The sequence below is a fragment of the Aspergillus homomorphus genome (genome assembly GCF_003184865.1).
Source record: "Aspergillus homomorphus CBS 101889 unplaced genomic scaffold BO97scaffold_5, whole genome shotgun sequence".
NCBI lineage: Eukaryota > Fungi > Ascomycota > Eurotiomycetes > Eurotiales > Aspergillaceae > Aspergillus > Aspergillus homomorphus.
This window is the reverse complement of record NW_020291891.1, coordinates 450,868-477,387: the sequence shown is the minus strand read 5'-3', so window position 1 is coordinate 477,387 and position 26,520 is coordinate 450,868. Positions and strand designations below refer to the sequence as shown.

General features: G+C 53.9%; 9 protein-coding genes across 9 annotated transcripts; 6 read left to right on the top strand and 3 right to left on the bottom strand.

The window, feature by feature from the left end:
• The first annotated feature begins 371 nt into the window (after positions 1 to 371).
• On the top strand, positions 372 to 1,562 carry BO97DRAFT_468387 (uncharacterized protein). The gene is made up of 2 exons (XM_025699737.1): positions 372 to 1,108; positions 1,141 to 1,562. The coding sequence occupies exons 1-2, from the start codon at positions 755 to 757 to the stop codon at positions 1,492 to 1,494; spliced, it is 708 nt and encodes a 235-aa protein (XP_025554624.1). The 5' UTR covers positions 372 to 754; the 3' UTR covers positions 1,495 to 1,562.
• A 1,442-nt stretch (positions 1,563 to 3,004) lies between these two features.
• Positions 3,005 to 8,237, top strand: bck1 (putative MAP kinase kinase kinase (Bck1); the record flags this gene model as incomplete). Its single annotated transcript, XM_025698118.1, has 3 exons — positions 3,005 to 5,933; positions 6,002 to 7,802; positions 7,868 to 8,237. 3 exons carry the CDS (start codon positions 3,005 to 3,007, stop codon positions 7,986 to 7,988), a joined length of 4,851 nt encoding a protein of 1,616 aa, XP_025554623.1. The 3' UTR covers positions 7,989 to 8,237.
• A 287-nt stretch (positions 8,238 to 8,524) lies between these two features.
• On the bottom strand, positions 8,525 to 11,319 carry BO97DRAFT_384651 (Golgi transport complex subunit COG3; the record flags this gene model as incomplete). The annotated part of the gene is made up of 4 exons (XM_025693433.1): positions 11,018 to 11,319; positions 10,609 to 10,948; positions 9,527 to 10,546; positions 8,525 to 9,466 (listed from the first exon to the last, which is right to left on the bottom strand). Exons 1-4 carry the CDS (start codon positions 11,224 to 11,226, stop codon positions 8,525 to 8,527), a joined length of 2,511 nt encoding a protein of 836 aa, XP_025554622.1. The 5' UTR covers positions 11,227 to 11,319.
• A 155-nt stretch (positions 11,320 to 11,474) lies between these two features.
• On the top strand, positions 11,475 to 13,386 carry BO97DRAFT_403451 (RCC1 domain-containing protein). The gene has a single exon (XM_025694739.1). The coding sequence runs from the start codon at positions 11,548 to 11,550 to the stop codon at positions 13,273 to 13,275; it is 1,728 nt and encodes a 575-aa protein (XP_025554621.1). The 5' UTR covers positions 11,475 to 11,547; the 3' UTR covers positions 13,276 to 13,386.
• A 433-nt stretch (positions 13,387 to 13,819) lies between these two features.
• Positions 13,820 to 15,748, top strand: BO97DRAFT_468383 (pyridoxal phosphate-dependent decarboxylase family protein; the record flags this gene model as incomplete). The annotated part of the gene is made up of 2 exons (XM_025699736.1): positions 13,820 to 13,864; positions 13,977 to 15,748. 2 exons carry the CDS (start codon positions 13,820 to 13,822, stop codon positions 15,615 to 15,617), a joined length of 1,686 nt encoding a protein of 561 aa, XP_025554620.1. The 3' UTR covers positions 15,618 to 15,748.
• A 104-nt stretch (positions 15,749 to 15,852) lies between these two features.
• Positions 15,853 to 18,700, bottom strand: BO97DRAFT_468382 (RINT-1 family protein). The gene is made up of 5 exons (XM_025699735.1): positions 18,513 to 18,700; positions 18,181 to 18,428; positions 17,824 to 18,129; positions 17,625 to 17,769; positions 15,853 to 17,565 (listed from the first exon to the last, which is right to left on the bottom strand). Exons 1-5 carry the CDS (start codon positions 18,660 to 18,662, stop codon positions 15,919 to 15,921), a joined length of 2,496 nt encoding a protein of 831 aa, XP_025554619.1. The 5' UTR covers positions 18,663 to 18,700; the 3' UTR covers positions 15,853 to 15,918.
• A 114-nt stretch (positions 18,701 to 18,814) lies between these two features.
• Positions 18,815 to 21,776, top strand: BO97DRAFT_212771 (putative DNA ligase I). Its single transcript, XM_025690589.1, has one exon. It carries the CDS (start codon positions 18,916 to 18,918, stop codon positions 21,430 to 21,432), a length of 2,517 nt encoding a protein of 838 aa, XP_025554618.1. The 5' UTR covers positions 18,815 to 18,915; the 3' UTR covers positions 21,433 to 21,776.
• BO97DRAFT_468380 (serine/threonine-protein kinase) lies at positions 21,647 to 23,457 on the top strand (the record flags this gene model as incomplete). Its single annotated transcript, XM_025699734.1, has 5 exons — positions 21,647 to 21,980; positions 22,089 to 22,397; positions 22,459 to 22,754; positions 22,812 to 22,977; positions 23,035 to 23,457. The coding sequence occupies 5 exons, from the start codon at positions 21,647 to 21,649 to the stop codon at positions 23,214 to 23,216; spliced, it is 1,287 nt and encodes a 428-aa protein (XP_025554617.1). The 3' UTR covers positions 23,217 to 23,457.
• Positions 23,458 to 24,278: 821 nt separating this feature from the next.
• Positions 24,279 to 25,920, bottom strand: BO97DRAFT_384637 (uncharacterized protein). The gene is made up of 2 exons (XM_025693432.1): positions 25,666 to 25,920; positions 24,279 to 25,575 (listed from the first exon to the last, which is right to left on the bottom strand). Exons 1-2 carry the CDS (start codon positions 25,723 to 25,725, stop codon positions 24,562 to 24,564), a joined length of 1,074 nt encoding a protein of 357 aa, XP_025554616.1. The 5' UTR covers positions 25,726 to 25,920; the 3' UTR covers positions 24,279 to 24,561.
• Positions 25,921 to 26,520: the final 600 nt, after the last annotated feature.

Here is a 26,520-nt window from a genome sequence, read left to right as displayed (position 1 = left end):
TCCGCATTCTGCGTTTCATCCGGAAATAACAAAACTTTCGATCCAAGCAAGCAGGTACACAACCTTGAAGATGTGGCGGGAATGGCTGATAATCATACACCCAATCGTCGTGGCCATTTGGATATGGGAAGCTGTTGTTGTGATGTGATAACCCGCAATATGTACTTTAATGATAATGACTCATAAATCCAAGATCATTGGGTATTGCTGTTCGAGTAGAGGAGATGAGTAGTGGTTTGGCTTTTGACTAGCTTGGGTGAATTCGACTTCAACTCTATGCTGATGCTTTAGAGCCTTTTTGATAGCACTGTACGAGGTTCATAGCTTTATGCAGCTTCATGTGCGCACATTCTTCTCGAAGGACTGCGTGAGTTATACTTTATGAGCAATCGAACATGGCCGAGGTACTCTAAAGATCTATCATTCCAAACAGTGGAGGATCCCGAGCCCGTCAGATTCCCGCTTTCCCGCCTCGTATACTGCCAAAAGCGCCGGTGACGTTATTGGTCGTATTCATGCTTACGAGCGCTATGGGCATCATACATCAATTGAATTCTTTCTACTCCCACGTATTCAGCCGAGAGCAGAAGTCCGGGATACCCTGTCAATTTTTAAAAGAAGGACGCCTCAGCTCTTTTCTCACATCGTGCGCCCCAGAATATCACATACCGCTTGTTAGAGCACAACCATACTGACACAGGCGTGACGCCACTAGTCCCATATTTCACAAGCAAACACAGGCAAAAAGACCAGAATGAACATCAGCGCAAACCGAACCAGCATTATCGTGGGCGTGGGCTTCTCCATGTCTCGATCGCTGGCGATGTGGCTCGCCAGTCTCGGCTGGGACATCGGCTTGATCTCTCGTTCGGAGAAGAGTCTCGCCGCAATCGCCGAGGAAGTCCGCTATGCCGCTCCCAACAAGGACAGTATCACCGTGGTCTACCGAGCAGCGGACGCTGGAGATCCTGCCAGCTTGAAGTGCGCTCTGGAGTGGTGCCTGCAACAGCTCGGCGGGGCCCTCGACATCCTCAGCTACAACGCCGCGCGGGTGTTCAATTCCTCGATCACGGACCTGACGCCCGAGGAACTGGAGCTGGACTTCCGCGTCGCCGCCGTCGAACCCTTGTCGCCGGCCAGTGGTACCGGAACCATGCTCGCGTGGGAGGTGTCTCAGCGGGCGAGTGGCCCCTGTTCCTGGTCACGGGCGGCGTCTTGGACAAGTACCCGGACCCGAGCCTGGCGGCGTTGAGCATCGCAAAGGCGGCGTCGCAGACTGTCAGTCGGATTTTCGCGCAGGTCCTACCGGAAGACTCGAAGATCTTGGTCGACATGCCCCTGGTCACGGGCCGGACGGTCGACCCGGACACCGGGGAGTATTATGAGCATTTCCGCCCGGAGAAGATCATTCGACGGCTCTTCAGGCCGTTCTTCGAGGATAGGGAACAGAGGCAGAATGGTGCGGAAGGATGGACGGTGGAACGTCATCTGTGATCGCTGAGGTCTCTCTGATAGAGGTAGACAGGGAGGCAGGAGTTCGTTGGGCTTGCCAGAAAGACGTCAAACTCATTTCATGTTAGTGCTCCTGGTGGGTTTTGATGTGAGACATGATGGGCTCCTGGATCAGAGGTTCATTATACGTGTCACTAGTCCAGAATGTTTACCGTCTTGAGTTACACGCAATTGCCGGTTAATGTTACTCAATGCCCATTATTTATCTGTGCTGGTAGTTGATAACCCAAGTGAAAGCGGTAGGATTCTTGAAAGGGGGTCCACGTCAGATGAGCATCTGAAACTTGTATAGTTCTGACAATCGCACCGCCCGGGCATGGTATAGCGCTAAATCTCTCGGGCAACGCGATTGATCGAATTACGTGATGAACCTCGCTCAATCTCGCGATCAGATGTCATTGTTCGTTTCACTAATGCAATTTGACAGCATTTCATTGCTATATAAGGTCAGGCCCCGGATGCGGGCAATTGACATATCAGGGGAATGGGCAGAAGTCTGAGTGTAGAGTGCCAAGCTCAGAGGAATGTTTGCAAAAGACCTCGGAGAATGAATGAATGAATGGACCTTTGCTTATCAGTCCACCACGTGATCGACGGGACGGTTTGAAGGGGCGCTAAGGCGGCCAGCGCATCAAAGCTCCTTCTCTGCGAAGCCTGGGCCGGGCCTGATTTACCCCAACGTTCATGGCGAGCAGGCCTCTTGCTTGCGTTGGAAGAGAGACATTTCATTTCCTTAATTTCGAGGAACCCTTCTAATGAGCGACTAGTGGTTTTAATCAAATGTGGGAGGCTAGGCTAATCTCTTTCAAATTGCTAATGGTATGTTTTTTAGCTTCCCGGCCAATCTTCCGCGGCATTGTTCCCTTTCCTGCTGTGCCCCCCCTCCCCCTTCAACTAACGAGACCTAGTCTACTATCAGGGGGATTGATCATCGCAAATTTTCAATAACTTCCAAGAGCTTTCACTTACTTCTGATCTCCCAGCTTCCTTGAAATATAGTCTTCAATCTCACTCTCTATCACGGCTGTGCTGTCTCAACTGACAACGTGCGCACGATTCTGCCCGCCCGCAGCCTCACGAGACTCGATCTATCGAAGCCGATGGCCGCAGATACCTGCCGATTCTGCTTACGTACCCGATTTGGAGGCTAGCTGCGCATGATTACAATCTTGCATTGAGATACCTCACGTCCGTCTCCTTTATCAGCCCTCCCCTGAATACTTCGCCAGTACTTCGTGTTCCCTGTGCGACCTGGTCGATATTGCTTAGGGCCAATAACGGGCTTTTGGGGAGCATCGAGGATGCGGACTTTCTTTCGATATTGAGCGCTGATGGTCTATGTCTCTCGGCCTCAGCAACGTGCATAATCCCTCTCGGAGAGGGGCCTTTGAACACTAGTAGAGTCTTCTAGAAGTCCCCGCGCAGACTGTCTGCGATTCAACGGCCGATCAAGATCCTTTGCTTGCAACGGTGATACCCAAGCACCGTCAAGATGGATGGCCAACGGCAACAGCAATATATTCCGGTTCCTCCTCCTTCCGCAACGCAGCCCTCGCAGGCGCATATGATACCTCTACCGCCACCGCCGCCTCGATACGCCCCAAGCCAATCTCAGAATGTGATGCCTCCGCCGCCCCCTGGGCCACCTCCTGGAGCAGGATACGGCGCATCCAAGCTCACCAATCCTCAACTGCAGCATCAGAATACTCTAGGCTGGCAGCAACAGACCTGGGCCAGACAGGCTCTGTCCCAAGGCTTCCTACCTCCCCCGCCGCCCCCTCCTATGGTCCCTACAAATCAATCGCCCTACGGTCGTCCAAACGGCCTTTCAATACCCTCTTCAACTGATACCCGAACGTCTGCAACTTACGTTCCGCAACCTGGTTCGTTCGGACCGGGTGTCGGAATACCGCCGTTTGACGTGCATTCTGCTCCGAGCTACGAGAACCCAGGAACCATGCCCTCGGCCGAAAGACAACGACTTCCTTCTTCGCAGGCTTATGAGTATTCAATGGGCGATTCTTCCACATACAAACGGGACGCCAATGTGCCTTCGACGCCGTCCTCTCGTACTCTCCCATCATCATTGGCAGTCAATGACGGTTCTCATGAACCACTCACGTCGGGATTTGCGGCCACGGCCTCCCAGAACCAAGTACTGCAGCCCGCGCCAACGAATGAGCTCACAAAATCGCCTAGTCATCGCCATAATAACAGCAACACTCTGCTTGGAGGTATGTCGCCCAACGAAGCGGCCGTGCAATGGCCGCTCGATCGCGTTCTCTTATGGCTTGCGAGAAACGGCTTCTCGAAAGATTGGCAAGAAACCTTTAGGGCGCTAGAAATTGAGGGAGCAGATTTCCTGGAATTGGGACATGGTTCGAATGGCCGCCCAAATCTAGGCAAGATGCACAACGTCGTCTACCCTCAACTCGCAAAGGAATGCGAATTGAGCGGTACGGGCTGGGACCAGACTCGTGAACGCGAGGAGGGCAAACGCATGCGCAAGTTGATTCGCCAGATTCACGAAGACGGAACCTATGATGCAGACTTATCGGTGCAGAAGCGCCGAGATTCTCACCCCAATAGTGCTTTCGACGGAGGGCATGAAGCTTCGCCAAAAGTGCCTCCTGAACCCCGCTCTGCCGGCCCGTTCTCAGGCAGTGTCGCCAATAGCCCTAAATTCAAGGCTTCTCAGCTGGCTCATAATCAGAGGCAGAGTGCGCAGATGCGCTCATTCACAACCCCGATTCCCATTAGTCATGATCACGCATCATCTGACTTTGGCAATAACGATACCGGTACCATGTGGCCGCGATCGGACTATTCCAGGGCGGTGCTGTCTAGCATCGGCGGGGATCATCAAAGACAGAGTCCTTCGATGTCCAGCGATGGTGGGACTTTCCAAATTCCGATTCGACCCTATGAGGAGAGCCCTAAAAGCGGGAGCCCAGCAACACAGCATGCAACCCTTGCCCAGCCGGGACCTTCTTCATCGACAGGTGACTTAAGCGTCAAGTTTGAACACTCTCGTGGAAACAGCGCAGACTCCTTGACGGGACGGCGTTATTACGAGTCTTTCAGACAGGAGGGCGGAGTACGACCTTCGCCCCAGGAATCGTATAATCGCCAGTCCGGTGGGGAAACGCCTTCCTCATATCCCAAGGATCATCGAACAGGTCTTCTGAACTTCTTCAAGAAGAGGACTAAAGGAAGTGACTCTAATCACCCATCCCCTGAAGAACAGTTTCTTGAGTCTCCAACAAGCCCAGTCAACACACGTCAGAATGGTTCCCATCTCCCTTACGCGAAGCCGAATTTCAGTACTAGTGATATGTCGCTGGGTGAACGTCCTTCATCTGCCTCTATGTCTGATCATGAGCGGTTGGTAATGCGTGCAAAACCGCAGAAAGCCAAAAAGTACACACTCGTTACCCTGGATGGATGGAACTATCGCTTGGTGGACATAACTGAGATGGATTCTGTTGAGACGCTGCGCTCTGCGATCTGCCAGAGCCTCGGAATCTCTGATTGGACCGCGGCCCAGATTTACTTGACAGAACCTGGACAGACCGAGCATGACGAACCGCTGAACGATACTAACTTGGCCCTGTGCCGGAGGTCAAGGTCCGATTTCTTGGGGTCTCTCAAGTTGTTTGTACGAGGATCGCACATGCAGCTGGGTACGAATACTTTCCCTCATTTTGCAGGACTGGGAGTCTCATTCCCAGACAAAGCGGCTGCGTCACCGACATCGGCCCATCAAGTACATAGGAAGCCACTGGATGAAGAGGCTTTGAACAGGATATCCCCTCAAACTCAAAACAAGCCTACTTCTCCACAGGCATCTTCTTCACGGCAACAGCTGAAAGCGTCTTCTGCTAAATTTCCGCGTGACGTGTCGCAGACTTCCATTGCGGCATCTCCCGTGGATCATGCTGCAGATGCAGCGCTGCTTGACGCTGAGAAAGCGGATCTACTAGCGCGCCATGAGGAGCATATGCGCGAGGTCGAACGCAAACAGAGAGCCTACCGCATCTCGAAAGTGCCTCCTATGCCGCAGCCAAGGAAGGATGCTTACGGTGAAACCGGCTATAGGCGGGAAGGTGTCATCGATTTCGACTCTCCCCGCATTTCACCTTACGAAGACAAGAAATCCGAGCCATTGGTGCCTCTCCGCAAACCTCCGACTGCGCCACATGAATCAAACACTCTCACAAAGGTCAATTCTCTCAGGAAGAGGGACATTGATCGTCCTCGTGCTCAGCCTCCTGCCCAAGCACATGGCCTTGGAGCCGCACTGGCTAGTGTTGGTAGGATCACTAGCGCTATTGGAACACCGTCGCCATCTGTACCAGCAGCAACGGGCTCATCCAGCCCAAATATGAATGCGGGAGGCAGCCCCGCCCTAAACCATTCAGGTAAGCCTTCTAAGTGCCGAATTCTATGATGACGCATCTGTGTTCATGTTACTGATATCTAGCCTTAGACGAGTCGAAGGGATCATATCAGGATAGCCAAGCAACACCAACGGCGCACAGCGCGGAGTCGCCAGTCAAGGGTAATACTACACCTCAAGAACCCAGGCCGGGCTTGCAGTCCCGTAAATCCTATGGGCCTGAATTCGACTTTGAGGAGACGAAGGTCTCGTTTCAACGCTCGCCCTTGCCACAGGAAGATTCTGACGATGATTCCGATGACGGTCTCTTTGCCATTCCACTCGCAAATGCTAAATCGCCTGTGACGGATAAGGGGTCAATGACTGGCTCGCCAGAGTCGCAAAAGAGAGCGGCAAAGCCGTCACTCACACTGAACACTGAAAATCGGCTACGCAAAGGACTTTCTGTGAGCTTCAGGTCTCCGAGTGCTACTCGTGACACTTTCTTAGCGTCTAGCGGCGACTCGAGCATTCCAGAGGCATATCACTCTGATATGACTGCTTCGCCAGAAGACGAAAGACCGCCTCGCAGAGACTCATTTGCTCGAGGCGATATTTGGGCCAGCAGACCTCCCGTCGAAGGCGTCATCGATCATCTCGACGACTTCTTCCCTGACATTGACCTTGACACTCCTTACCTGGACGGACAGGGCATGTCTCCTCCGTCATCTCCAGCAAACAAAGTTGCTGCCGAGAATGAATTGAGCCATAAGGAAAAGCCAGAGAATCCATCATACTCTGTTCCACATGCTTCGACACCCGTCAACATACCCAGCGAACCACCCGTCAGGCCCCCTGAGCCTGGTGCTGTTGCACGACGCAATGTTAGCCGCTCCGGAGGCGGACTTACTCGAATGAAGTCTATTCGTGAAGTGGCTAAGGGAGCCAACCAAGCCAGCAGGAATAGAAGCGTGACCTCTTCCACAGGTAATCAAAGATCCGGCGACATTCTTCGTCGAAAGAGCACCAAGATGTTCGGCGCCAAGATCATGCAGATCAGTCCGAAACCCGGCAGCCGCTTGAGCCAGCTTGACCCTATCCCCCAGACTCATGCTCCACCCGGTAACATCCCTCAACGGCAGCCCACTTTCCGTATCATCCGCGGTCAGTTGATCGGCAAGGGAACATACGGCCGCGTGTACCTGGGCATGAACGCCGACAATGGTGAGGTCTTGGCTGTGAAACAGGTGGAGGTCAATGCGCGTATCGCGGGGCAAGATACTGACCGGATCAAGGAGATGGTCGCTGCGATGGATCAAGAGATCGACACCATGCAGCACCTGGAACACCCCAACATTGTGCAATATCTTGGTTGCGAGCGAGGTGATCTATCTATCTCCATCTATCTCGAGTATATTTCCGGTGGTTCCATCGGTAGCTGTCTTCGGAAGCATGGCAAGTTCGAAGAGAGTGTTGTCAAGTCCCTCACGCACCAGACGTTGAGCGGACTGGCTTACCTCCACGACCAGGGTATCTTGCACCGTGATCTCAAGGCGGACAACATCCTGCTGGATCTCGATGGAACGTGTAAGATCTCCGATTTCGGTATCTCGAAGAAGACCGACAATATCTACGGCAATGATTCAACGAACTCCATGCAAGGCTCGGTCTTTTGGATGGCGCCCGAAGTCATCCAATCTCAGGGCCAGGGCTACAGCGCCAAGGTGGATATCTGGTCCCTTGGCTGTGTGGTGTTGGAAATGTTCGCTGGTCGTCGGCCATGGAGCAAGGAAGAGGCCATTGGCGCCATCTTCAAGCTCGGCAGCCTGAGCCAGGCCCCGCCTATCCCAGAAGACGTCTCCATGAACATCAGTCCTGCAGCTCTTGCCTTTATGTATGACTGCTTTACTGTGTAAGTCCCCGTTCCTTCTTTCTCCGTTAGCTTCGAGCTTCGTATGCTAACATAGCTCGTACCAGGGATTCCCTCGACCGTCCCACCGCGGAAACTCTCCTTACCCGCCACCCCTTTTGCGAACCCGATCCCAAGTACAACTTCCTCGACACGGAACTCTATGCCAAGATCCGGCATGTCCTTTGAGAGACCGCAAGAAAAGCAATGTAGTAGTTAGTGTAAAGTCAGTCGCGTTTAGCGTTTTGCTGTTGGCTCTCTCTCTCTCTCTCTCCATCTTGCCCCTGCATTGTACTGTTTCCCCCTGCTCATACCCCTTCACTCCGCAGCTTGACTTTGGCAATGTCTTGTGCATACATAGCACCGAGGAAAGGGCCTTTGTCGGATCACCAACCTCAAACCCACTCCGCGTTTCGCTGTTTTGAACTTCACCGTGTATATATATTTCTTGAAGACACATGGAAAGAAAGTAGGCAGGCGTTCTTGTAATTTGGCTGTTGAATTAGGATTCTTCCAGTGCAGAACGTAGTCCCCAGCCCGCTAGCGCACAACAAATCGCGAACTAACGTAGCTTGACACCTTTAAGAAGACTACGACACCTTATAGAACCCAGCGTGGGTGCTGCTCCGGAAAAGAACAAAAAAAGTGGTAACAAGAATATGTACCTAAAAGGTTAAGGTACTTACATCCATCTATCCGATGACCGCACCGCACCCGCACCAAGCCTAATGATTCCGCAACGAGCCCAAACTGCCCGTCCGACTCGACATCCCATCATCATCACCACCACCATCGCATTCATCATCAACAACACCCGCCACCCCGACCCGAAAGACCCCCTCACACCACTCAACAAACGTATCCACATCCCAGACATCATCCTCACGACCCTTCCCCTTCCCCTTTCCCTTAGTACCCCTCACCCCAGATCCAGCCCGGCGCTCCTCAGCGACAAACCTTTCCCAAAACTCCTCATAGATCTGAATCACACGCTCCTGCACGGCGCCGACCAGCGTCTCCCGCATGCGCAGATCATCCAGGTACTCGCCCAGCACGCGACGCAGGCCCAGCACCTCGCTCTCGATCTTCCGGCAAGTCGGGTAGATCCATTCCTCGACTGCCGCGGTGGCAGCAGCAGCAGCAGCAGCGGTGGTAGTGGTGGGGTTGGCGACGAATTTGGCGGGGAGGGAGGCGGTCATTGAGGTGGCGTAGCCGTGGATGAAATCGTTGATCACGGTGCGGAGGCGGCCGTCTAGCTCTACCTTCGCGTCGAGCATGTTCTCGACCACGCGCGGCAGGAGGCCCTGGCCCACGAGCCGGACCAAATTGCGTGGGTTGAACAGCCCGCCGCGCTCTTCGCGGAGTTCCCAGAAGGTGTGCGTTAGGCCTGAGAAGTCCAGGGAGGTTTCGGGCGCGACGTATTCGATGTCGAAGGCGACGATTTGTTGTTTGAGGATTAGGAGGTGGCTCATTAGGAAGAGTTGGCGGTGGGTTTCGGGGCGCGTTGGTGTTGGCGTTGGCGTTGGGGTAGTGGTTGTTGGGGATTTGGGGTTAGTGGGGGTTGTTGTTGTTGTTGTTGATGACGCGGGGATTAGGGTGCTGGCGTGGTGGAGGGAGAGGGTCGTTTGGTGGACGATTTGGTGCGCGAGATCGTCGAAGACAGTGGACTATTTGGTGGTTTTGAATTAGTTGGTTTGTGATTGGGGATGTGGAGAAAATGGACTCACGTTGACAAGTCGGTAGATGCGGCTCAGGAGCCAGATGGCTTTACGCAGCGTTGGATACCACCCGCTGGAGGCGTTCGGAGTCTCGAGATCCCACTTCGCATCCGCGTCAGCCTCGGTGCCTTCTTCGGCTTGTTTCGTGGGTTTGGGGATCTTGGCCAGGGGCTCGGAAGCGACCTTGCGGCCCGAGATTTGGCCCTCCGTGACTGAGATGGAGAATTGCCGGTTGCGAGCTGGGTAGTCCAGGTCCTCAGGACGGGGCTTGTAGCGTTCGATCTCATCGCGGAGGAAAGCTTGAGCACGGAAGACGAGGCGAGTTTGGACGTCCTCGAGGGCCGGCTGAATCAAGGTGGTGAAGTCGAGTTGGTTGGCGTCCACGGGCTGTTCCAACTCCTCATCCTGGTCGATCAAGTATCGAGTCTGCAACAGCGTGCACAGCTGGCACAGCTTGACGATCTTGTCCTCGTGGATGATCCTGGGCCGGAGATGATCATACAGAGGTTCGCAGATTGTCTCGAGGAAGTCATAGAGTCCACCTTGGCCATGGAACCATTCACCCCAGAGTTCAAACTCGTCCAAGCAGACCCCACGGATGTAGCTAATGCTTGCACGTGCGAAAGAAACAAGGTCCTGCGACGATGTGGGCGACTGCGCGATATCGTTGAGGTTCTTCCGAACCAACGGGATCATCAGCTTCCCACGTGTGGCAGCATAATTAGCATGAAGCTCGTTGAGAAGGCTCTGGTACTCGGCTTCTGTGCCCTGGTCGGGGTCCAAAGGAGGAACGGCGCGCTTCTGTATCTCGAGTCCGATTTGTTTCAGCTCCGGTGCGCCGACTCGAAATTTCGCATATAGCAGCGTAGACATAGTCGTCTCGTTAAGCTGTTTGTCGGCGATTTTCTTGGAGGCATCGGCATAAATATCTCGAAGTGACGTGATAAAGTGTGTCCGGATGAGGGTGAGGGCGCGAGTCATAAGAAGTCGATATCTAGAGCGGTATACATCGGCCTCCTTCTGGTCGGTCTAGGCAGGCGCTACAGATTAGCATGCTGGAGCATTAAGACCATATTGCTACATATACTCACATGTACCTCCATGTAATCCAAGCATTCATCAAGCCGTCTTAGCATGTCCGAGAACTCTTGCCCCCGCACAGTGTTTCCAGCGCCCGGAGCGTTGAGCCGCCTTGAAGCCGGATCAAGAAAGTCATAGTACTGGAGGTTATCTTGAATATCCGTAGCCAATTGCAAGTCGCGTGTTTGCGCGAAGAGAAGCCCTTCGCATTGTTTTTGGAAATTGGACGTCTGCGACTCCACGGCTTTGAAGTCATTGGACAGGCTGGTGAGAAGATCCAGGGTCGATGATGTATCCGATAAGAGGGAGTCTAGATGCGATTTGGACATCTGAAGTTCCTGTAAGCATGCTCTAACAGGAAATTAAGAAGGTCAGCGTCTGTCAGGGGCTTCGTCGTCGTCGATTCGTTGCGCGACTTACTGGTACTCATCATAGCTGGCCGACAGCAGGCTGTCCTCCACATCATCGTACCATTGTGCAAACTCCAACTCGTTCTTGATATCAGTGAAAGATTCCAAGCCATCTGGGATGGTCTCCTGTTCGTTGATCACTTTGGCCTTCAGGTCCACTGGCGGTCCAGACGGGGCAGTCTGGCGACGACTCCGCTGTCCCGCAGCTTGTTGACGCATTGTTGTATAAGACTGCGGAGGAAAAGATGGATATGCCAGTTCCCGGCTCTAGCTGAGGCCCCTAATCCAAGGGCAGCAAGCGGTCACATTAGCAGCCCTGGGGCAGTTTCACACACGGGTGTTTGTAGAACGAGTCGCATCCTCCGTGGCTTCAATGCGCTATTCTGCCGTCCCTTTCCGCTCACGGTATCTGACGCAACGACCAAACATTAACTGGCCATTGATCCTTTGGAGAAATCCCCTGTGGGCTTGACTATAAGCACAGACCAGTCAATCAAAGCAACTTGACTGTCTGAATTCATATTAGGTGTTGTGAACATCATGTGGACATCCCGGGGACGGCAATCGGCAACCAGCCTCGCCATCCACGCATCTCGTCGCCTTGCGAGGGACAGCCGACCTGTCGGAGCTTCGTGGCGAAGATATTATGCCAGCAATGGAAATCAGGGATCTTCTCCCACCTGGTTCCGGAACTCTTTGGGCGTGGCAGGTCTAGGAACGGCCGCATATCTAGGCTACGAATATGCTACATCCAACCGCAGTGAGATTGAGAGCTCAGTAGAACCGGTGAAGGACCTTACAAATGCCACCGAAGACTTCGGCTCGCAATTTGCGCAGAAGAAACGGAGCGTCAAGAGCCCCGGCGTCTATGTTTGGGGCAACAATGCTTACAAAGTCGTCGATCCGAGATCGAAAGACTCTGTTGTGAAGACTCCGCGGAGACTTGCTTACTTCGACGGCCAGGTGCTCAGAGACCTCAAGCTTGGCGAGCAGTCCGGCGCTGCCATTACTGAGAATGGTGACTTGGTGCAATGGGGCAAGGGCTTTTCAGAGACCGACTTCAAGCCTACGACGACTCTGACTGGCAAGAACCTGACCTCGCTGTGCATGTCTCATGACCGTCTTATCACCTTATCGTCGGACGGCACGGTCTACTCACTTCCCATTGCCAGGGACGACCAACTATCTGGCCGCAAGCTCAGTGAAGGCTCCTGGGTGCCCTTCTGGTCTGGGTCGGCCAGTGTGAGTTACCGTAAGCTACAGCCCAGCTTGAAGATGGGGGAACGGGTAACAGCTATTGCCGGGGGAATCGACCATGCGCTACTCCTGACCAGCTCGGGCCGCGTCTTCTCAGTCGCTTCTTCTTCAGAGAACTATCCGTCTTTCGGCCAGCTCGGTGTGCCTGGGTTGAAGTGGGCGACTCGACCCAAGGGCCCGGTGGACGCGTGCCACGAGGTCAGCGTGTTGAAAGGATCCAAGATCATTCAGGTCGCAGCCGGTGACTATCACTCTCTGGCCCTCGACAACCAGGGCAATGTATATGCCTTCGGTGACAACTCTTTTGGCCAGCTAGGAATGGAATTCGACCCATCGTTCCCGTTCTGCGACACGCCTATCATGGTGCCCATCAGGAGACTCTATCGTGGCCCATACCTACCGAAGGCGACTCAGATCGCTGCTGGAGGCGCCAATAGCTTCATTGCCGTGGACGCGCAGCGGATATTGGGCTCGAACGAGGATCCTTCTACTGTGCGCGACCTGGGCCGTATCACGGCCGATGTCTGGACGTGCGGGCGGGGAATCTGGGGTGCTCTAGGCAACGGGAAGTGGACTCATATCCAGGACGCTCTCACAAAGGTGAAGCCCTTGAGTGGATTGTTCGAATTCGATGAGCGCTTGAAGGGACTCGCTCCCATCCGCCTGCGCGATATCTCCGTAGGTACGACACACGTCGCAGCGGTAATGGACAACAACCCGCAGATGGACTCGGCTTCTACGGATACCCTGAGTGAAGCGGATGCTTGGGGCTACGATGTCCTTTGGTGGGGAGGCAACGAGCACTTCCAGCTCGGCACCGGCAAGCGTAGCAACTCGTCCAAGCCGATCTACATCAACGCACCCGTTGAGGGTAAGAGTGAGGCTGAGAAGCAGGGGGCACGGCTTCAGATCATGCCTAGTCACAAGGGCAAGGCTGGTAGTCGGACGGTGAAAATGGAACAACGTGTGGAGTGCGGACGACACATCTCAGCCATTTATTCTAGGGTCTAAGGGTCTAAGTTTTGTTTCTGCAGTGTATTATTAGCAGCGAGTGTAAAACGAAAAGGTCATGTATATTACTTGGGCAATCTCGCCTGTGGCATTGGATAGGGAAAAGGCATGTCAAAAGCTACTGGATCTATAATTTGAGGTTTTTTTTACCTTCCAGTGATTCCTTCAACCGAGGTTACACCAATAATTTACATTTCTGCAGCAGATTTTGAAGCGACAACAACAATTCCAACAAGAAACCCAGAAAGACAACCTCCGATCTCAAACCTCTCCGCAGGAACCCCGGAGTCTGTCCCGGGGACTGAATCGGGGACTGAATCAGCTCCATCGAACCATGATGTCAAATTTTCGGGATTGTCGCCCGGAACTGTCTGTGGATCCGCAAACAGTCCCATTTGGCCACCACTGCTTGGCTCGCCGATTGCCAATTGACCTCCAATTTTTTGTCGCAGATTAAGTCAAAGGGCCCTTTCGCTTTATCCTGGCACTTTAGCACCATATCCTCTAGTCGCAAAGTTCGGTACGTTCACATTATATCACAACGATGGCTGCTTCAACGTCAACGGATCGCGCGGAGGAAGTCAAGAGCGTGAGTCATGAGTTCTTCCACTTCTCGTCTCGTCCCCGTCGCATTCCGATCGGGCGATCATCGAAGGCTTAACTACGATCAATGAGTCGAGACTAACATCGAGATACCCTAGCTCCTGAGCGCCGTCGAAGATCTTCTGATCCCCTTCATTCGCAGCGCGGATACGGACCGTTTTGACTCCAAGTCCCTGACCCCGAACGATCACAATGGCACATCGCTAGTCGAGTACAAAAAGCCCGAGGAGCTTCAACAATTACTTCAGTTGAGCCTGCCGCAGGAAGGCAGCGGGCAAGATGGGCTGGTGGACGTGCTCCGTCAGGTTCTCCGCTACTCGGTCAACACCTGGCACCAGGGCTTCCTCGACAAGCTGTACGCCTCGACGAACGCGCCGGGCGTCGCATCGGAGCTGATCCTGGCCACGCTTAACACCAATAACCACGTCTACCAGGTCTCGCCGGCCCTGAGCATCATTGAGAAGTACACGGGACAGCGACTGGCGCGGCTCTTCGGCCTCAGCGGGCCCCGCGCCGGCGGCATCTCCGTGCAGGGCGGGTCGGCGTCCAACACGACCTCCATCGTGATCGCGCGCAACACCCTGTACCCCGACACCAAGCGCGAGGGCAACGGGTCGTACCGCTTCGTGGTCTTCACCAGCGCGCACGGGCACTACAGCATCGAGAAGGCGGCGCAGATGCTGGGGCTGGGCAGCAGCGCGGTGTGGGCGGTGCCCATCGACAAGCAGGGGCGCATGATCCCGGCGGAGCTGGAGCGGCTAGTCCAGCAAGCTCTAGCGGAGAAGCGCACGCCGTTCTACGTCAACGCGACGGCCGGCACGACGGTGCTGGGGTCGTTCGACCCGTTCGTCGAGATCGCAGCCATCTGCAAGCGGTACAAGCTGTGGATGCACGTGGACGGGTCGTGGGGCGGGTCGTTCATCTTCTCGGCGCAGCAGCGGCACAAGCTGGCGGGCGCCGAGCAAGCCGACAGCATCGCGATCAACCCGCACAAGATGCTGGGGGTGCCGGTGACGTGCTCGTTCCTGCTGGCGGCGGACCTGCGGCGCTTCCACCGCGCCAACACGCTCCCCGCGGGCTACCTGTTCCACAACGCGGACACGGCGGCGGACGACGACAACACCACAGCCCTGGACGCGGCCGTCGACTCGCCCGAGGTCTGGGACCTGGCCGACCTGACGCTGCAGTGCGGTCGGCGCCCCGACGCGCTCAAGCTCTTCCTGGGCTGGACCTACTACGGCACCGCCGGCTACGAGCGCCAGATCGATTCCGCCTGCGCCGTCGCCGCCCACCTCGCCACTCTGGTCCAGCAAAACGACAACTTCCGCCTCGTCAGCGAGAACCCCACCCCGTGCCTGCAGGTCTGCTTTTACTACGCCCCGCGCCGCGAGATGGTCTACCCGCGCGGGCCCGTCACCTCGCCCGCCGCTGAAGCAGACCGCGCCAAGGCCAACAGCAAGGTCACCGAGCAGATCACCCACGCCATCGTCAGCAAGGGCTTCATGGTCGATTTCGCCCCGCCCAGCAGCGACGAGGATGCCGTCGGCGACGGCAAGTTCTTCCGCTGTGTGGTCAATGTGCAGACCTCCACCGAGACGGTCGAGGCGCTGCTCGGCGCCATCGAGCAGGTCGGTCCCGCCATCGTGGAGAAGCTCAAGGCGGAAGACCACAAGCGTCGCGCCGAGTTCCCGCAGCGGAGACTCGCGGAAAGAGGGCATGGGCCCGTCGTACATCACTAGATCGGCCTCATCCTCGCCTCTGGGAACCGGGACATTCGTACAAACAATTTCGAGTACATACATCTACAGCATGGTAGACCTGGTTCACAGATACTGTACAGGTCAAGGGTCAAGAAAAGACACAGAAACTCAGCTCATAGAATAGAAGATAGAGAGATTTATAAAGTCGCCGCAGGGCGCATGTCAATAGATTCACAATGCTTTCAATGGATATCTTATGCAAATTACATACTTCATCGGCTAGGATATGCACAACGGGAGGGAAAAGGGAGAAGGCGCCTTAAATACTCGGCTTCAAGCACTAATTTCCGATCTCCGCTCGTCTCTCCAAAACACTTCTCGCCTCCGCTTCCGTCAACGACTCAATCCCAAGCTCAGCGAGGACTTCCCGGGCGCTCTCGTTGTCCTTGAACAATCTCTTTTCGACTTCCCATAGCCCGAGCGGCACCTGCAGGCCTGCTACCTTGGACGCGTCCTCGCTCTGGTCTGTCGCGCCATCCAATGACGTCTGCTCTGCCGAACTCAGCCCCAGGAGTTGGAGCGCCTCGCTTAACTTCTTCAGCACTTTCATGGAGCCGCCGGATTGGCTTGCCGCGCCTAAAGCGACGTCAACCACGCTACCGAGATGGTCCATGTCGCTGATGAATTGCAGGGCTCCGGAAGCTGAGAACGTGTTTCTCATGAGGATACTGCTCCACATGAATGTCTGGATAGCGAGAAGGACCTGGCGGGTGATGCGACGTAAGGGAGCGAAACCCAGGGCTCGGGAGAGGAAAGATAACTCTGCTGAGATGGTGCGCAGAACAGGGGCCAGATCGGATGTCGGCGGCAGGGGGGCGCCATTTGGAGCAGGTGTTGTGGCCGCCAAAGTGGTCCAGGTTGACACGCGGGAATAGGGCTTCAAAGCCGAGCGTACGTTGGACGTCAGGGTGGATGTGATGATGGACTCAGAGCGGAGTCGCAGCCGACGGTACGCGGAAGCAGTCTCGTCGAACAAGGCACCTTCGGGGGCCGCACTCTGATCGCCGTCATGGCGGTTGTTGTTCACGGCCTGAGATGTGCGCGATGCAACGTCAGCGACGGACATGGAGCCGGCAACGTTCTTGCCACCGTCCTTATTTTGCCTGACGCGCTCTTGGAGCTCGGTCCAGAGCTCCACAAAGAAGACCTCGTTGCTCCAATCTTCCATCTTCTTCTCGAGATACTCCGCGCTCCCAAAAACTCTACAAAGTCGTTCTAATCCGGCCACGCCTTCGACGCTGGCTTGTCCCTCTGCGCCCTGAACGGTCCGACCGATGGTTGAAGTCATTGCAAGGTAAGCTTCCAGAGCGGACTGCAGGCGTTCGTGAAATTGGTCAAAAATGGTGATCTGGATGTCGATGAGGAAGCGAAGCTTTTGACTGAATGATGACAACGGTTGGTAGCGCTCGGTGATCGTTTCCAGGAGATCGTTGACACGGATTGCAGCTTTGGTCGGCTTTGTTGACGAAAGCTCGACACCATCGTAGTCGATGTGACCACTATCCGGGTTGTCCACAATCTCTTTGTAGCGAGCTAACGCGAAGTCCTTCTCGACTTGGAGCCAGCGGTCAAACCAGCCTTGCTTGGTCAAAACCTCCCACGTCATTCCCTTCCAGTCCCCAGCGGCATAGGGGTCCGGGAGGTAGTTCCAGGATTCGCGGACCTCGTTGTCGAAACTCATCAACTCGTGCACGAAATGGCTCAGAAGCTGTGGATGTGTCGAGATTTGAGGCAAAAATGTAGCTATTTTATGCCGCAACACAGGCAGAAGTGCCGTAATAAAGGCATGAGAGGCGTTGTAGAAGTTCCACTCTAGATCCGATCCGACCTGTTTCGCCTTTTCATCGAATATAGGCTGTAAAGACGAGGCGAAGAAGCTTCCAAAGTTATTGATCAAATCCGTGACATGAGCTAGGAAGTATTCCGGCTGTATCAAGTTAGAACCTGCATCTTCCATCGCTGAGAATATACGGGATGCCACGGTACCTTGTCGAGCCTGTTGGTTGGCTTATCTCCGCTGAAGTGGTATTTGAACCGAAGTTCCAGCGGGTGCACCATCACTTCTAGCGGCAACAACACCGGAGGCTCGGTACAGTGGTGTTCAGACACAGATGCACGGCCGATGAGCTCTCTGTGTCTCACGTGTTAGAAGGTCATCTGTAACGCGAGTATGAGGAAGGCGTACGGTATTTGCAAGCCAAGGAGCAGTTCGACGTTTTCCTTCCACTCCCCGTGTACATCGTCTGAGAATTGCAAGTCTTTCGAAGGCCATTTCATGCGATCCATCGTCTCTTGTAGCCGCTGCGAGAAATTGTCCTTCATCTGCTCTCTAAGCGCGGAAACCAGCTTCCCCACGTAATCGACCAAGTGCGGAGCAGCCCCCTCTGCTGCCGGCTGAGCCTCATTCAGCGATCGAGATATACTTCGTAGTCTGGTATATGATTGTAGCGCGGCCCTGGGATCACTTTTGATGTGGTTCAAAGCTTCCTTGCTGTATCCAATTTTAACGATCGAGAAAGTGAAATTCGAGCTATTTCCTTACCTCAACTCTTCCGCCTCTTTCAGCACAGTCATATAACCCCTGGAAATCTCGAGTCTGCGCAGCTTTTCTATGCTGGCTTCGAACCGTTTGGCTGCATCATCGCTGGAGTCGGATCCAGTGATCGTCTTCAGGCGCCTGTCAATGTCCTCCTGCTGCTCATTGAATGCTTCGGCACGCTGGCGAGTGGCTTCGGCGTGGTCGTTGGAGGCCTTGGTGGCATTGGAGAGAGCTTCTTGTGCTTCGGCTAGCTATGAGAAGTGGCTCGTTAGTACGATGAAGGGGATCAAGGTGAAGTACAGTCGTTCAGGAAAGGAGATAAAGGTAATAGGTACCTGCTTGCGTTGGAGCTCATGCTGGGCTCTTAAACTCGATAACAATGAGTCAAGGCTCTCCAAATCAGCAGAAACCTGAAGCTTGTCGTTCAAATAATCCTCCACTCTGGTCCTCTCGTGCGACGACAAAGCAGGTGCAGAAGCGGCCATTGTTCGCGGGGCGTGGTGCTTTATGGAGAAGTTGGCGGGGGGAAAGCACAGCGTGGAGTCGCAACACGCCGTTACCGTGTCTCCAATCGCCAACTCCGCCTTGGAGAAAGCGGCGGGAAGCTCTGGACTTTCCGCTGCCCATTCCGTCCAACCAACGTCATCGTTTCCTTCCCGCAGCTCATTCACCATGGAGCACATTGCAGCACCAAACTCAATGGCTTGTGTCTTACATTACCTATGCACTTGATCCTTCATGATGGCTAGTCCCGCTAAAAAGCGCAAGAGAGATGATCCTGAGTCTTCCGTCCAGCGCACCCGGAGTATAGCGTCATTCTTCCAGGGCCAAGCAAGCAAGCAGGCCGAAAAGTCCCAGCAAGCATTGCAAACGCCAGCTGAGACTGAAACACAGGATGAGCAGACTCTTTCGGACGAGGCTCTTGCCCGCAAGCTACAAGCGGAGTGGGATCAAGAAAATGCCACTTCAACATCGCAGGTCAATACTCCCACTCTCGAGCCTCCACCGACGCCGGCGCCGGCGCCTCTAAATCAGGAGCACATCAATCAGGATTTCAAAGCAAAACAAGGCAAGGGGATACTCTCGCTCCAATCATCGTCGGGAACAGAAGACACAGTCTCCCTGGCTATCCCGTTCGACCAGAGCCCCATCACCTTCGACGCAGCCGGATATGCGCAGGAGTTAAGAAGCCACTGGGTTGCGCAGGGTGGCGACGCTACGTACGCGCTTCTCACCAGAGCCTTCGTTCTTGCGAATGCAACTACCAGTCGTATTAAGATTGTGGATACGTTGGTTAACTTCCTCCGAGTCTTGATCGAGGGGGATCCTTCGAGCGTTCTGCCCGCTGTCTGGCTAGCGACCAATTCGATCTCACCGCCCTACGATGAGATAGAGCTGGGTCTCGGCGGGTCTTCGATTTCCAAAGCTCTCAAGAAGGTGTATGGTCTCAATAACCAGGGACTTAAATCCTTATACGACAAGCACGGCGATGCGGGTGATGTGGCTTTCGAGGCTAAGAAGAGGCAGAGCTTCACCTTGATGAAGCCCAAGCCACTAAAGATCAAGGGTGTATACCAGAGTCTGAAGAAGATAGCTCTGAGTAAGGGGGGCGGAAGCCAAGAGGCCAAGCAGAGGATTGTCGAGAAGTTGCTGCAGGATGCTCGTGGTGCAGAGGAGAGTCGATACATAGTCAGGACCCTCGTGCAGAACCTGCGTATAGGAGCTGTCAAAACCACAATGCTCATCGCGCTTGCCCGGGCCTTTCTATATTCAAAACCAGATGGTGCTGAATTTGCTGTACATTCTCAGCAGGATCTGGCGCGGTTTAAGAAAGAAGAGCTCGCAGAAGTTTACAGTAATGCAGAGGAAATCGTCAAGGCTTCGTATGCACGACACCCGAACTATGACGACCTCGTTCCATGTTTATTGGAGAGCGGTGTGACAGAGGAGCTTCTCGTACGCTGCGGCTTGCAATTACACATTCCACTCAGACCGATGCTGGGGAGCATCACACGCGACCTATCAGACATGTTGACCAAATTACAAGGACGAGACTTCGTTTGTGAATACAAATACGACGGACAACGTGCCCAGGTCCATTGCGATGTGGCGGGCAAGGTGTCCATCTTCTCACGCCATCTAGAGAACATGACCGAGAAATACCCGGATCTCGTGTCTCTCGTGCCCGAGATTCGAGGCGAAGGGGTGTCCAGCTTCATCCTAGAGGGGGAGGTGGTTGCAGTCGATCAGGAAACGGGAGATCTCCAGGCCTTCCAGATCCTTACCAATCGCGCGAAGAAGAACGTAGATATAGGATCCATTAAAGTGAACGTCTGCTTGTTCGCTTTTGACCTGATGTACTTGAACGGACAACCATTGCTCGACCGCTCATTCCGTGAGCGTAGAGAACTACTGCGCAGTCTTTTTGTTGAAATACCCAAACGATTCACCTGGGTCAAGAGTCTAGACGCTACGTCCGCTGATTCCGAGGCCGTGCTCGAATTCTTCAAAGGCGCCACCGACATCAAATGCGAGGGAATCATGGTGAAAGTGCTCGACAACGTACCCAAGGGCGAACTCGAGCCCTCAAATGGCGCGCCAACCGATACCGCCACAAGCGTACCGGATAACAAACCCGACCCCAACCCCTCAACATCCAAAGGAAGCCGACGCAAAGCCCTCCTATCGACCTACGAGCCTGACAAACGCCTGGAGTCCTGGCTCAAGGTCAAGAAGGACTACAGCACGTCCTCGGAGACGCTGGACCTGATCCCAGTGGCCGGGTGGCATGGCCAAGGGCGCAAGGCCAAATGGTGGTCGCCGATCCTGCTGGCCGTGCGCAACCCGGAGACGGGCAGCCTGGAGGCCGTGACGAAATGCATGTCCGGCTTCACCGACAAGTTCTACCAAGCGAACAAGGACAAATACGCCGAGGGGACGGCGAACGTGATCTCGCGGCCCAGCTACGTCGACTACTACGGCGCGCCCGACGTCTGGTTCGAGCCGCAGGAGGTCTGGGAGATGGCGTTCGCGGACATCACCCTCAGCCCGACGTACCCGGCCGCCATCGGCCTGGTGAGCGAGGAGCGCGGCCTCAGCCTGCGGTTCCCACGGTTCCTGAAGGTGCGCGAGGATAAGTCGATCGACGAGGCGACCACCTCGGATTACTTGGCTTATCTCTGGCGGAAGCAGTCCGAGAAGAGCAATTTGGAGGGCGAACCGTCGGCGCCGGTGGACGATGCTGAAGAGAAATAGATATTTTGCCTTGGAGTTGTATACCGTACATTGAAGTAGTACATAACAGGGCGATCGGCCAATGGGTCTCCCGCCCAGCTCTTAACGCGCGCTAAAGGCTTTTGCTGGCAAATGACGCAACTCAATTCACAACGCGTCCGACAACATCCACTTGCTAGCCGGCGCATAAAGATAGCATACTGATCAGATCAGATGCTATTCGATAATGTTCCTCATGACAGGAGTCTGGAGCTTCTCGGCTAGTCTACGATTCAATCGGACACACAAGACAGTAGCGGTCGGGGCCTCCTCGTTCCGTTCCCCTAGAGTCATATTGCCTTCGTTGTGGGATACCATTACATCTTCGCTCAAATCATTCTCCACCATTCCGCAAAGAGCCGCGCTGGAGAAGCCACGGGCCTTGCCAACGAGTGGCTACACCACTGTCGATGCCGATACGCTGGTGGAAGAGGAGGAATTGCCTGATTATCAAGCCGACCGGTTTTATCCCGTTCAACTAGGCGAGCTCTTTCAAGATCGCTATCAATTTGTGGCAAAGCTGAGGTTTTGTTCTTCGTCGACCACTTGGCTGGCCCGAGACCTGAGATAGGCCCTCCGAGAGGTTCGAATTGAACGATAACATTTCCACCGGGATCGCCAATACGTCGCACTTAAAGTATGCGTCCATATCTCGCTTCGTTATCGGGAAATGCCTGTTTACGACCGTATCAATAGCCGTATGGCCGAAATATCATACAGACGGCGAGGAATAAACAACATTCGAAAGTTGCTGGACTCTTTCGAGGTGACTGGTCTGCATGGCAAGCATGCTGTTCTCGTCTTCGAGCCCGCGCAGATGAGTTTGCGTGATATGAGATTTGTTTTTCGTCGAGAAGGGTTCGAGGAGGAATTTGTCAAGAGCGCCATTATTGAGCTTCTCAAGGCCCTGGACTTTTTGCATGCCCACGGAGAGACTGTTCATACTGGTATAGTCCTTCCCGGAGATCGTGGGCCTAGGTTACAAGTTCCTCTACTGATACTTAGCAGACGTACACTCCGGCAACATGCTGCTTGGCCTTTACGACAATAATCTCCTGCGTCGACTGGAAGACAAGGAGATTGCGTCCCCTGTTACGCGAAAGATCTATCCCGATCGAACTATCTATCTGTCACGGTTAACACTACCGAAGGAAGGACCCATGCTTCTCTCTGACTTTGGAGAAGCGAGAATCGGAGCGGGCCCTCACGCAGGCGATATAATGCCATTGGAGTACCGGGCGCCTGAAACACTGCTTTATGTGGGATGGAGCTACCCGGTTGATATATGGAGTGTTGGGCTTACAGTGAGTCGCTGTCGTACTGGATTCGATTCCCATAGTTCCCAGCTAAAGAGCTCATAGGCATGGGACATGCTTGGATCGAAAAGACTCTTCACTGCGCGTGACGAAGACGGCGATCTGTACGATGCCGCTCATCTGGCCCAGCTGATTGCTGCACTGGGCCCACCGCCCCCTGAGTTCCTAGCCAGGAACCCGGAGAGACGGGCGGACTTTTGGAATGATCGGAGTATGCCTTTCTTCTACGATGATCACTTGTAGTGATGCGTTACTAAATCTACTATAGACGAGTGGCTGGTTCTGGCACCTATACCGCATGACCGGACAATCGAATCCCTGGAAACAAAACTGGTTGATAACTCGGGCTTTCTTCGCTTCCTTCGGAAGACTCTTACTTGGGAACTGGAGAAGAGGGCGACGGCTAAGGAGCTTTTGGAGGATCCTTGGCTCATGGCGAGGGAGGGTTGAGTGAGTTTGCAAAATTCCTGCGCTACCTTATATTTATCACACTGTCCCGGTGGTGGTAGAATAATAATACACCACGCCCAAGTCGCGGGTTCTCCGCCCGGTCTCTTTATATCAGTCGTCCCTTGCACTATAAATGCTCTAGACTAATCCCTTCTTCCTTTTACAGTACCATATAGCCACGTACAGATAGACGAGAGGACAGATAATCGACCTTGCTATCAGATCTCCCTCTTCTGCGCATGATAGAGTAGTCTTACGAATATCTTGGTAATAACGACGTCTTCGATTTGACTTTGCCCGTCAGTTTTTGGACAGATATAGGTTATGTACAGTATACACATCATCGCATCATCTACTTTAAACCACAGCATACCTCATAAACGCACATCCAAGTATAATTCCCAACCCAACAAGCATCAGTACACATGAAACCCCACACTTACTCTCTTCCCATAATTAAACATCCTCTCTCACGAACCACGACCCAAAAGAGATGAAACCAAGTCACGTGCTCACACACAGCACAAGCAGATCACGCTGGCACTGGCACCAAGCCCACTAATCCCAACAGGGACAGCCTCACCGGAGGCTCAGGGTCCGAGTTCCGAGGTCCTCTCATCTTAGCACACGCACCTAGTCCGGATCCAGCCTAGCGCCAACGCGAAATCAACACGTACTGTACGCGTGTCTCCGCTTCTTGACGCGTTGATTACCTTTTTTTTTTCTCCCTTGCACCCGATGCAACACACACCTCAACCAACCAACCAGCCACCTTTGCGTGACATGCTCGGCGAGACAGCAAAGAAGTTGAGTAGACGTCATTGGGCTATTCTAGGTTCGCTTGAGGTATTGAAAGTGGGGTGGGGAGGATTTTTCCAGTTTAGTGTTCTCTTGGATTTTTCTAATTAAAAACAGAAATGGGCCGGGGGCGGTTCGTTGCATACGTCATTGCTCTTTTGTATGTACTTTCGCTTTGAGAGTCAAAGAGATAGGATATCAAGGGGAGGAATGAGCTCTGAGATTATCTTTTTGTCAAAGTTTGAAAAAGTCGTACGTAGTGGACATTGTGAAAGTAATAGTATTCAGCGAAAGCCATGGCGAAGGTTGTCCAGAATCTACCAGGCACTGTTCGCACACAAATGAAAAGTCATGATCTGGATCCCTCCAGCTGGGGCATGATAACATAAATGGTATGGGTAGAAGAGAAGGATGACGCAGCGAAGGGGGTATGAGACTAGGACAAAATAGGGTAATGTGCACATAAACAATCATCAAGAGTCGTGAAGGATGAGCCCGAGTCGAATCCGCAACCAAGGCAGATCTGTACATCCAGCGGCTGGTTGGGCTACGGCCGCAGCTCCTCCCCAAGTTGCAGAACAGTTCCCCGTCCCTTTCCACTCATCTTGGGGCTATCTGCGCCCGGAGGCAGCAAGCTCTCCAGGTTGGAGCGTCTGCGGTCTTTATTGGCGAGGGGGGTCCTGGACGGACCCCCTGGCGTGCGGCCGCCCCAGGCTGGCTGTGCTGGACTCGGGGTGACATTCACGAAGTCCGCAAAGTTGAATTGTTGGTTGGGCGTGCCGAAGTTCGGAAAGACACCGCCGCCCCCGAAGGTCGGGGTTAACGACGGTAGAACGGCATGCTGGCTCGGAGGTGTAGAAGGAGGAAAATCCCGGGTCTGATGCTTGCTGACACTGGCTGGCGTAGGAGAATTGGCAAGGTATAGAAGCAGGTCTGCGCCGTCTTCGTGTCGGATGGTTCGATCATTGCGGGACAGACGAGCGTGCTTGGGAGGGGGAGTGCGAGGAGGCGAGGAGCCCACCATGGAACTCACGGCCTGAAAACTGTGGACGGGGAGATCTGGATCGTTATCATCCTCCGAAGGCGGAGGATATGCAGGTGATGAATATTCCGGGATTGGAGCCGTATCCGCCATAAAAGGCAGATTGAGCAGTCGGCCTCTTCGGTGTCGGTTGAACCCAGGGGATGATTCAGGCAGTTGATATGAGGTTTTCCAGGAAACCCGAGGTGCTTTGACTGTTTGTTCTGTGATAGAGTCCGACCGTAGGCGTTTCCGACTAGCCGACAGCATGGGCTGCATCACTCGAGAGTCGAAGGTTGCTGCATGTTTATTGCGGGACGACCGGGGCAATTCTTTGGAGTACGAGGAGTTCGGCAAGGGCGGCGGAGTCAACGGTGTCTCGCTACGGCCGTGGGAAATATCTGAGGAGGAATCGGACGGCTTGTCACTTCCTAATGACGCCTGTCGTCCCCCGTTGACGTTGGGGTCGATAGCATGTAGTCGACCATTCTGGTACTTGACCTTGGCGAGGCCTAACCGATCCTGGAGGCTGAGGGAGACCTACACACGGTACAAAGCATGCCGTCAGTCACAGTTCTAAAGCTAGATGGGGAAGGGGTTCTCTAACAGTCAGGATGGGTTATCACATACTTGGGCAATGTCAATTTTGCGGATCGTTCGTTCTGAGGTGGATGGTTGAGTGAGGGCCATTGCTTCGCAGTAGTCTAGACGGCAGCAGATGCACCGGGATTTTGCTTGCAGGAAACAGGATCGGAATGAGGGGTCTGTTGTGTGATCATAGACCGTTGGAGACTGAAGTTGGGGGAGAGAGATGACAGCAGACAGACCCCAGGTAAGGCAAAGGCCCGGCTTGTGACAAGAGTCAAGCCAAACGAAGCAAGGCTGGGCTGAGGGAGTGGAAGAAGAGGGGACGAAGGGCTGAAAGAACAAGCAAAAGAGGGAATCCAATTGGAGGAGGATCGATCGTGTTGCACCCAGACAAGTTTAGTTGGTTTCGATGTCGAAGTTGGTTTAGTGAGAAAACTTTAGTTCGGGTTCGGGTCAGCAACGAAAGGGAAAGGAAGGGAGGAGAAGAAGAAGGAGAAGGAGTAAGGAAGTGATGAATGAGAGGTTCTAGAAGCTTGGTTTGCTAAGGTTATGGCTGATGCACAGGCTGATGGCGTCGATCAAATGAATTCGATCGCTGTTTCAGTAAAGGGATTCGCAACCTGAGGGTCTTTCAGTTTACTGTTCGGGGTCAAAATTCCAAGCAGAGGGTAAAAAAAGAAGAGGGTTTTTTTGTCGAGCGGGTGGATAACCGCCATCCTCACAGCAAGTATCCCTTGGCTCGGCTTTAACAACCATCAACGAGGAAACAAGTACAACCAGCTCTAGCAATAACAAGCCTTCTAAAGACATGAAGATACCGATCACTGACCACGAATGGTTGAGCACGGGGAATCCTCCGTCTACTCCGCTAGTATTGTCGTCTCTACTACGCTACTA

What these genes read in the sequence shown, in the direction of transcription:
- BO97DRAFT_468387 (XM_025699737.1), top strand. Translation starts at nt 755, where the DNA reads ATGAACATCAGCGCAAACCGAACCAGCATTATCGTGGGCGTGGGCTTC. An exon ending in AACTGGAGCTGGACTTCCGC is followed by an intron (nt 1,109 to 1,140) that starts GTCGCCGCCGTC and finishes GTCGCCGGCCAG; the next exon opens with TGGTACCGGAACCATGCTCG.
- BO97DRAFT_403451 (XM_025694739.1), top strand. Translation starts at nt 11,548, where the DNA reads ATGTGGACATCCCGGGGACGGCAATCGGCAACCAGCCTCGCCATCCAC.
- BO97DRAFT_468382 (XM_025699735.1), bottom strand. Translation starts at nt 18,662, where the DNA reads ATGGCCGCTTCTGCACCTGCTTTGTCGTCGCACGAGAGGACCAGAGTG. An exon ending in CTCCTTGGCTTGCAAATACC is followed by an intron (nt 17,770 to 17,823) that starts GTACGCCTTCCT and finishes CGTGAGACACAG; the next exon opens with AGAGCTCATCGGCCGTGCAT. An exon ending in CAACCAACAGGCTCGACAAG is followed by an intron (nt 17,566 to 17,624) that starts GTACCGTGGCAT and finishes AACTTGATACAG; the next exon opens with CCGGAATACTTCCTAGCTCA.
- BO97DRAFT_212771 (XM_025690589.1), top strand. Translation starts at nt 18,916, where the DNA reads ATGATGGCTAGTCCCGCTAAAAAGCGCAAGAGAGATGATCCTGAGTCT.
- BO97DRAFT_384637 (XM_025693432.1), bottom strand. Translation starts at nt 25,725, where the DNA reads ATGGCCCTCACTCAACCATCCACCTCAGAACGAACGATCCGCAAAATT. An exon ending in GCAAAATTGACATTGCCCAA is followed by an intron (nt 25,576 to 25,665) that starts GTATGTGATAAC and finishes TACCGTGTGTAG; the next exon opens with GTCTCCCTCAGCCTCCAGGA.